We start from the raw sequence: 8,602 nt of genomic DNA on the forward strand, positions 1-8,602 counted from the left end.
TAAATTACAAGCTCCATATACTGTATACACAAAACTAGTCAGTGTTAGTAATAAGGGCACAGTTGGGACACAGTCATGTTTTTAGGATTCATATTGTGGGCAGTTTCTATATGGGAGTGGACGGTTGCCATGGCAGCGGCTTCAGTTCAGCATGGCTGCAGCAGTGTGATGATGTCACAGAATTTGGACATATTGTGGGCAGTTTATATATGGGAGTGGACGGTTGCCACGGCAGCGGCTTCAGTTCAGCATGGCTGCAGCAGTGTGATGATGTCACAGAATTTGGAACTTTGAGGTGAAGAAGATCCTGAGTGGAAGCTTTAGTGATCAGTTCTGCTTGCGCCTGCGACTGAACTGCACTGAGAGAGAGAGACACCTGCACAGAGAGAGACACGTTCCTATACAGAGAGACAGAGAGAGAGCTATTCAGAGAGACAGAGAGACAGAGAGACAGAGAAAGAGACACTTGTCCAGAGAGACAGAGAGTTTATTTATATACGCTACTGTAAGTACACTGTAAAAAAAAAAAAATCTTGTCAAATTTAAGGTGAAAAACTGGCAGCTGTGGTTGCCATTTTTTATTGAATCTGTCGAATGTCTGATGCCTAAAGTAATTATACAGTAATATGCTGTTTTTAATATTACAATCTACTACTATTGTCATTTCAGTTCACTCTATATTTCACATAATAAAATAGTAACAAATATCATTTTGACAGCATGTGTCTTATTTAAGGTATGTACACCGTGAATAATACAGTAATGTGCTAATTTTAATATATAGACTGTCCAATGCTGTCATCATTTCAGCTTTTCATCATATATTTCACATGTTAAAACAATTAAAAAGACATTTTTTAACAGTTTTTTAATTCATGGAAATTAAATGTTTATTATACAACAAAAAGCTTCTCCTTTGTTTCTGGTTTATTTCTGTCGCCATTTCACAGTTTTTCACTGTAATTTCCACGTACATTTGTTACAGTGTAGTTCACTACAGAACAGCAGAAAGAACCATGGCGAACAGCCAGTGTGCCAGAGACATGGAGAAGATGACCCCTGAGCAGAGAGCCTCAACATCCAGAGGGCTCGACCAGGGCAAAATCCAGGAGGCTGATTGGGCCACGAAGAAAAAGAAGCTGATGCAGAAGGCAGAACAGCTGGAGAAGGAAAGAGAGAGGCTGAGAATGATGAAGCCGAAAGATAAAGAGCAGGTGGGAGAGAAGACTGAGCCAATGAAGGTGAAAGAGGTCCAGAAAGCAATGGAAGAGCTTCAGAAGAAAGAGACCGAAAGAAGAGACAGAATCCTGCAGGCCTGGACTGTAGCAGGCAAAGAATGGGATGAGGAGAAAAGGAAGCTGAAGCAGGAGATAGAACAGCTGAAGAAAGAAGGAGAGAAGCTCAGAACGAGTAAGAAGAGCGATGAAAAGCAGAATGGAGAGCAGAGGGATCTCAAAGAAATGAGAGAGGCCCACAAGAGACAAATGGAACTGCTTCAGACGACAGAGACGGAAAAAAGAAGCAGAATCCTGAAGGCCTGGACTGTAGCCAGTGATGAATGGAAGGAGAAGGAAAAGAAGATGAAGCTGGAAATAGAGCAGCTAAAGAAGGAAGGAGAGAAGCTCAGAACGGGCAAGAAGAAAGATGAAGAGCCGACGGGAGAGGTGAAGGATCTCTTAGAAAAGAAAGAGGTCGAGAAAGCATTCAAACTTCTTCAGAAGAAAGAAACTGAAAGATGTGACAGAATCCTGAAGGCCTGGACTGAAGCCAGTAAAGAATGGAAGGAGGCGGAAAAGAAGATGAAGCTGGAAATAGAACAGCTGAAGAAAGAAGAAGAGAAGCTCAGAACGGGCGAGAAGAAAGATGAAGAGCAGAAGGGAGAGGTGAAGGATCTCTTAGAAAACAAAGTGGTCCAGAAAGCATTCAATCTGCTTCAGAAGTCAGAGTATGAAAGATGTGACAGAATCCTGAAGAGCTGGACTGAAGCCAGTAAAGAATGGAAGGAGGCGGAAAAGAAGATGAAGCTGGAAATAGAACAGCTGAAGAAGGAAGGAGAGAAGCTCAGAATTGGCAAGAAGAAAGATGAAGAGCAGACAGGCGAGGTGAAGGATCTCTTAGAAAAGAAAGAGGTCCAGAAAGCATTCGAACTTCTTCAGAAGAAAGAGACTGAAAGAAGGGATGGAATCCTGAAGGCCTGGACTAAAGCCAGTAAAGAATGGAAGGAGAAGGAAAAGAAGATGGAGCTGGAAATAAAACAGCTGAAGAAAGAGGGAGAGAAGCTCAGAACTGGCAAGAAGAAAGATGAAGAGCAGAAGGGAGAGGTGAAGGATCTCTTAGAAAACAAAGTGGTCCAGAAAGCATTCAAACTGCTTCAGAAGTCAGAGTATGAAAGATGTGACAGAATCCTGAAGAGCTGGACTGAAGCCAGTAAAGAATGGAAGGAGGCGGAAAAGAAGATGAAGCTGGAAATAGAACAGCTGGAGGAGGAAGGAGAGAAGCTCAGACTGATGAAGCAGAAAGATGAAGAGCAGTTGAGAGAGCTGACTGAGCTCAAGAAAACAATAGAGCCCTCCATGAAAGAGATCCGTGAATGGAAGGAAAAGATGGAGATGCTGATGAAAGAAAGAGAGAAGGAGATGGAAAAGATGATGGAAGAGAGAGAGAATGACAAGAAGAAGATTGAATTGATGATGAAAGAGAAGAAGGACATGGAAAAGAGGAGGAGCGAGAGAAAGAAAAGGAAGGAGATGGTAAAGATGATGAAGGAGACTGAAGCCAAGGTGTTGAAGGAGGAAAAGAAGAAGAAAGAGCAGAAAGAGAAGGAGGAGAGAGAGATGGAGGAGATGGTGCAGAAGATGGAGGCACTAACCCTTGGTGATGTGACTGAGTGGCAAAGGACTCAGCTAAAGATGAGGAGGAGAAGAAGAAGAGTTCCATTAAACACTTTTTTCTGATTCTCACTCTCTTTTGATTTTCCTTTTAAGATTTCAATAAATTGTTTTTATTGAAACGTATTAAAGCCTCCTCTATTGTTTTTTCTTGTATATAGAGCTAAACAGCTACAATCATAATCATAAATACAAAACAATGATTTTATAAAAGAAAATCAGACAATGATTAAAATATAGCTCTTACACACCATGGAATTGTATTTTCATTTTACAGATGATAAAAAAAAAAAACTTTAATATCAAAGAAATATAACCTAATTAAACACAAAAAGCATTTTTTAAACAATTATATGGGGTGTAAGATAGCAACGAGCATCGCAACGCACCTTGTCAACAGGATGCACAATAGGGCCCTAAATCCTTTGTTTTGTACAGATTTTATTTATATATATTAGTTATTATAATGTATAAAGTATGTAACTGATGTGTAACATCTAAACTCCTGATCTATTCATCATTTGTTACTTATTTGTTAAGAAAGAAATAGGAACTTTCATGTGGCTTGTAAAGCATTGCTAAAAAATAATTCATGACATATTCATGGCTCATAATGCTCTATAAGACATTACAGTGAGGCATAATAAAATTTGCTTCACATTTAAAGTCAGCAATGACTGTATATAAGGCTTTATAATGTGTTACACACTTTTTTTGCCAAAATATGCCAAATCTGTGTTATAGTGCATTACAACACTACATTGTACAATTTACCTATGAACAGATGGACATGGACAGATAGATACAACAGATATATATGAACAGATACCTATGAACAGCCTTATAAGCCCTTTCTTTATAAACCCTATAATGTACTAATGAGCTATTATAGAGGCTTATTACAGTCATTATAAGGTATTATGCATGTCATACATTTATAAATACAGGGTTGATAGGAAGTGTTACCGAGTTATCTTGTGGGAGTGATTAAACCACATGGCCAGTGTGCTCATGGCAAGGTTCAAATCACAGAAATCACACCCACATTGTTATTATTATTATTATTATTATTATTATTATTATTATTATTATTATTATTATTATTATTATTATTATTAAGCAGTGTAATATGCATATAATCATGTTATACTGCTTAAGTTGCATAATAATGATAATATTAATGTATTTTATGTGGAATGTATTATATTTTATCATTCTATGCAAAATTAATATACTATAACTTGTGATCAGTCAGATGAAACTCTGACTCTATAAACCCTACATTTTGGGATTTCTTGAAAGTAATAAATCTTTTTTGTCACAAATCTTGGTCAACATTTCTGTTCTTTTCCAAGCAGAAAGAGTCAGGCTGAGTACAGTGTTGTGGGAGGAAGCCATCCTTTCTCGGATGAGCTATATTCTCCTTAGGGTTAATGTTCAGCCCCCTGAAAGAGGGCCACTAATTGATAAATGGATGTAGAGCTCAGGGATGTACTCAAGGCCACTGGCTGGAATAGGCTGGGGAAAAAAGCTCTTCTATTGTGAATTATTAATAGGTCCATTTCTTCCCCGACCCCCAATTTTGCTCCGTGGCAGACACCGAGGACCTAAAAAAGCCATCAACATGACAGGGGACATCATAGCAATCTTACGCTTTTCAAAGGAGAGAGAGGGAGAAAGCATCGCTCACTTAAACCGACTCAGTGTTTCTCCAATGGCTGGCAAAATTAGTCATTTAAATTCATTTTATTAAACATTTTATAATCTAATGTTTTAACAGGTTTCTAAAATAATGTTGCTACATTAAGAAAAAAGGTACTTTAGGATAATTCATGCTTCTAAAGGGTTTGCATAAAGGAATGATCTTCCCTGGGGCATACTGGTTCATGTTCAAAATGCCCTTCAATGGTAGCAGGGTAAAAACAGAATGTCCCATCCTTTGGCTACAACATGAATTAGCGATGAGTATTTTAGCATACTCACACTTTTATATTTACACATTTTCTTGCACAAATCCCAAGGTTTTTTTTTTTTTTTTTTCTCCACACAATGGTTGAACCAGTATCAGAGTAATAACTGGATTCCCCTTTTGAGAGTACATCACTCAGCCCAGCACAGTGAATATCATAACAGTAACCAGAACCCCCTCTCAAAAGTACATCACTTAGCCCAGTATAGTGAGCATCAGAACACTAACTGGATCCTCCTCTCAAGAGTCCTTCACTTAGCCCAGTAAAGTAAATATCAGAACATTAACCATTAACTGGATACCCCTCTCAAGAGTTCATCACTCATCCCAGGTTTTTGAGCACTAATCAGCTATTCAATTCAATGAGCAAGACAATACAGTTTAATACACTAACCAGATACCCCTCTCAAGTTTACATCAGTGTGAGATTATGATCAGATGATGCAGAACATTACAGAAGCCTTGAGTTATGATGCATTAATTTTTTTTTATTTTTCTGGAAAGGTTAATTTGGCATTCAGTTTTGACCTCAATCAGTTTCAGTGATTAAACAATTGAACTGAAAGTCAATTGTCGACCCCTATTATTATTAAGAACGCTGATCAGTTAGTGTATAATTGCGCATTTTCGCCTTACAATGGCTGTATGTGTTTCCACACCACATGTAATTCAGTGTAAAGTGGTGAATTACTGTGCACAATGTTTGAAGCAGTGCACAGTTATAAAATAGTAAAAAGAAAAGAGATTTTGAAAGCAGTCATGGTGTCCTTGTCACAAAATGAAACCTTTGAGCGGTATTATTTAAGCAGTTTTGCTCCATTTCATAATTTAGATTATCATTATTAACAGAGCTCCAATCCACCTGCTGTTGACTTTCATTTAGGCAGGTTTTATTCTGTAATTAGTGTGATAAGTGATTAGACATGAGATTAAATCTAGTACAAATTTAGAGTGAGTGCATTTTTATAGACTTCAATTATTCATTGCAGCGATTTTACTGTGTATAGTTTTTTTTTTTTTTTTTTTTTTTTTTTTTTTTTTTACAGTTTGTAAGAAGATTTTGTCAAAACATGGAGACATAAAATGCCCAGTATAACAATACCATTTTTTTTATTTTTTTTTTAGGACATAAATTATGCCTAAAATTGATATGCACTGCAAGGAGGATGATGATTAGATCAACACTTTATGACCAAAAATATTGGAAATATTTGAAAATATAGTTTTTTAAATGTAAGGGTGTTTCAATAAGTTAATGCTGATTTTGTTGGAGTAACTGTCTCTACTGTCCAGGGAAACCAACCCTTTACAAAAGTATTAGCTTAAGCACCATCCATCATTCCAGAGAACTCATGGTCGATAGGATCAATCAATCAATCAATCAATCAATCAATCAATCAATCAATCAATCAATCAATCAATCAATCAATCAATCAATCAAGCTTTATTTTGACTCGGAAGTACATTGAGGGCAACCCTCAAATGCAATGTAGCCGAGCAATGACAAAAACAGTGATTGACATGACAAAGAAAATAATAGCTACATTTAATTATTTCAAAATAACAGTAAAAAAATATGAAAATAGATTAAAAAAATAGAAAAAACATATATATATATATGGCTTAATTGATTAAAACAAATTATATTAAAAGAAGATAAGATGCATGCAACAAACATTTGTTAAAATTAGCTAAAACTAACTGTTAAACAATACAATAAAAATACAAATAAATAAATGAACTTATTTTCAATGATTATTGAAGTTGTGTTTGGGTGAATTTGCACAAATTGTATCTGGAATGGGAGCAACTTAAAGTAGCTGAATGCAAGTTAGTCTTATAGTCTGTACTGATACTGGGCTAGACTCTTAAGAGGGTTATCTGGTTAGTGTTCCAATTAGACTTCTACAGTACAAGGGGTTTTCACAAACAATTTTAACAATATATAAGTAAAACGTGTAGAGTTATACCATACGATTATATTGTATAATGTGATATCTAGTGATTTCCTGCATTCCTACAATACACTTGGTTAAGTAGCAGAAGGACAAGACAAGAAAATAGATGATCAAAAGGAGCTTTCTCAAAACTGCTGAGCAAAAGAAACAAGTTGTTGTATGCTGGCACATACACAGTAAACATTCTAGGGCTCCGTAAGCCCCAGTGTCTCTCTTATTTGAATATGAACAGAATGCACAAACATCTCGCTCCAGCCTCGAATAACCCACTAACCCATATACCCTATAATTAGAGACAGCAGACCAAAGTTCCAGTTCGGTTTCTGCACAAATAACAACCAGACGAGAGTGCAGATGCAAGCTGAAGTGAAGCAGCAATTAAAGATAAAAGAAAGGCTTATCCTGCTCAGGGACAAACACATGCTCTCTTTCTGAAGTTCAGTTTACTGGCCTGGTAAACATCAGTGATGCTCTGTATATAGTGTATAGTGTAATAGTATATAGTGTTTGGTGAGTTTTGTATAGAGTTTTGAATAGTGTATAGTGTTTGATGAGTTTTGTATAGAGTTCTGAATAGTGTATAGTGTTTGATAAGTTTTGTATAGAGTTTTGAATAGTGTATAGTGTTTGATGAGTTTTGTATAGAGTTCTGAATAGTGTATAGTGTTTGATAAGTTTTGTATAGAGTTCTGAATAGTGTATAGTGTTTGATAAGTTTTTTATAGAGTTTTGAATAGTGTATAGTGTTTGATGAGTTTTGTATAGAGATCTAAATAGTGGATAGTGTTTGGTGAGTTTTGTATAGAGTTCTAAATAGTGTATAGTGTTTGGTGAGTTTTGTATAGAGTTCTGAATAGTGTATAGTGTTTGATGAGTTTTGTATAGAGTTCTGAATAGTGTATAGTGTTTGATGAGTTTTGTATAGAGTTCTAAATAGTGTATAGTGTTTGGTGAGTTTTGTATAGAGTTCTGAATAGTGTATAGTGTTTGATGAGTTTTGTATAGAGTTCTGAATAGTGTATAGTGTTTGATGAGTTTTGTATAGAGTTCTGAATAGTGGATAGTGTTTGATGAGTTTTGTATAGAGTTTTGAATAGTGTATAGTGTTTGATGAGTTTTGTATAGAGTTCTGAATAGTGTATAGTGTTTGATAAGTTTTGTATAGAGTTCTAAATAGTGTATAGTGTTTGATGAGTTTTGTATAGAGTTCTGAATAGTGTATAGTGTTTGATGAGTTTTGTATAGAGTTCTGAATAGTGTATAGTGTTTCATGAGTTTTGTATAGAGTTTTGAATAGTGGATAGTGTTTGATGAGTTTTGTATAGAGTTCTGAATAGTGTATAGTGTTTGATGAGTTTTGTATAGAGTTCTGAATAGTGTATAGTGTTTGATGAGTTTTGTATAGAGTTCTGAATAGTGTATAGTGTTTGATGAGTTTTGTATAGAGTTTTGAATAGTGTATAGTGTTTGATGAGTTTTGTATAGAGTTCTGAATAGTGTATAGTGTTTGATAAGTTTTGTATAGAGTTCTGAATAGTGTATAGTGTTTGATAAGTTTTTTATAGAGTTCTGAATAGAGTTTTATAGAGTTCTGAATAAGTTTTGTATAGAGTTTTGAATAGTGTATAGTGTTTGATGAGTTTTGTATAGAGTTCTGAATAGTGTATAGTGTTTGATAAGTTTTGTATAGAGTTCTGAATAGTGTATAGTGTTTGATAAGTTTTTTATAGAGTTTTGAATAGTGTATAGTGTTTGATGAGTTTTGTATAGAGATCTAAATAGTGGAT

At 35.5% G+C, this 8,602-nt stretch overlaps 1 protein-coding gene across 1 annotated transcript; it reads left to right on the top strand.

Annotated features, from left to right (window-relative positions):
* Positions 1 to 960: 960 nt before the first annotated feature.
* On the top strand, positions 961 to 3,015 carry LOC111193658 (DNA ligase 1). Its single transcript, XM_049479831.1, has 2 exons — positions 961 to 1,664; positions 2,103 to 3,015. The coding sequence occupies exons 1-2, from the start codon at positions 1,017 to 1,019 to the stop codon at positions 2,952 to 2,954; spliced, it is 1,500 nt and encodes a 499-aa protein (XP_049335788.1). The 5' UTR covers positions 961 to 1,016; the 3' UTR covers positions 2,955 to 3,015.
* The last annotated feature ends 5,587 nt before the right edge of the window (positions 3,016 to 8,602 follow it).

The sequence above is a fragment of the Astyanax mexicanus genome, chromosome 5 (assembly GCF_023375975.1).
Source record: "Astyanax mexicanus isolate ESR-SI-001 chromosome 5, AstMex3_surface, whole genome shotgun sequence".
Classification (NCBI taxonomy): domain Eukaryota; kingdom Metazoa; phylum Chordata; class Actinopteri; order Characiformes; family Acestrorhamphidae; genus Astyanax; species Astyanax mexicanus.

Bases quoted from the DNA above. Each gene is read 5' to 3' on its own strand.
- LOC111193658 (XM_049479831.1), top strand. From the start codon at position 1,017: ATGGCGAACAGCCAGTGTGCCAGAGACATGGAGAAGATGACCCCTGAG. The intron at 1,665-2,102 runs GTGAAGGATCTC...CAGACAGGCGAG, and splicing joins ATGAAGAGCCGACGGGAGAG to GTGAAGGATCTCTTAGAAAA.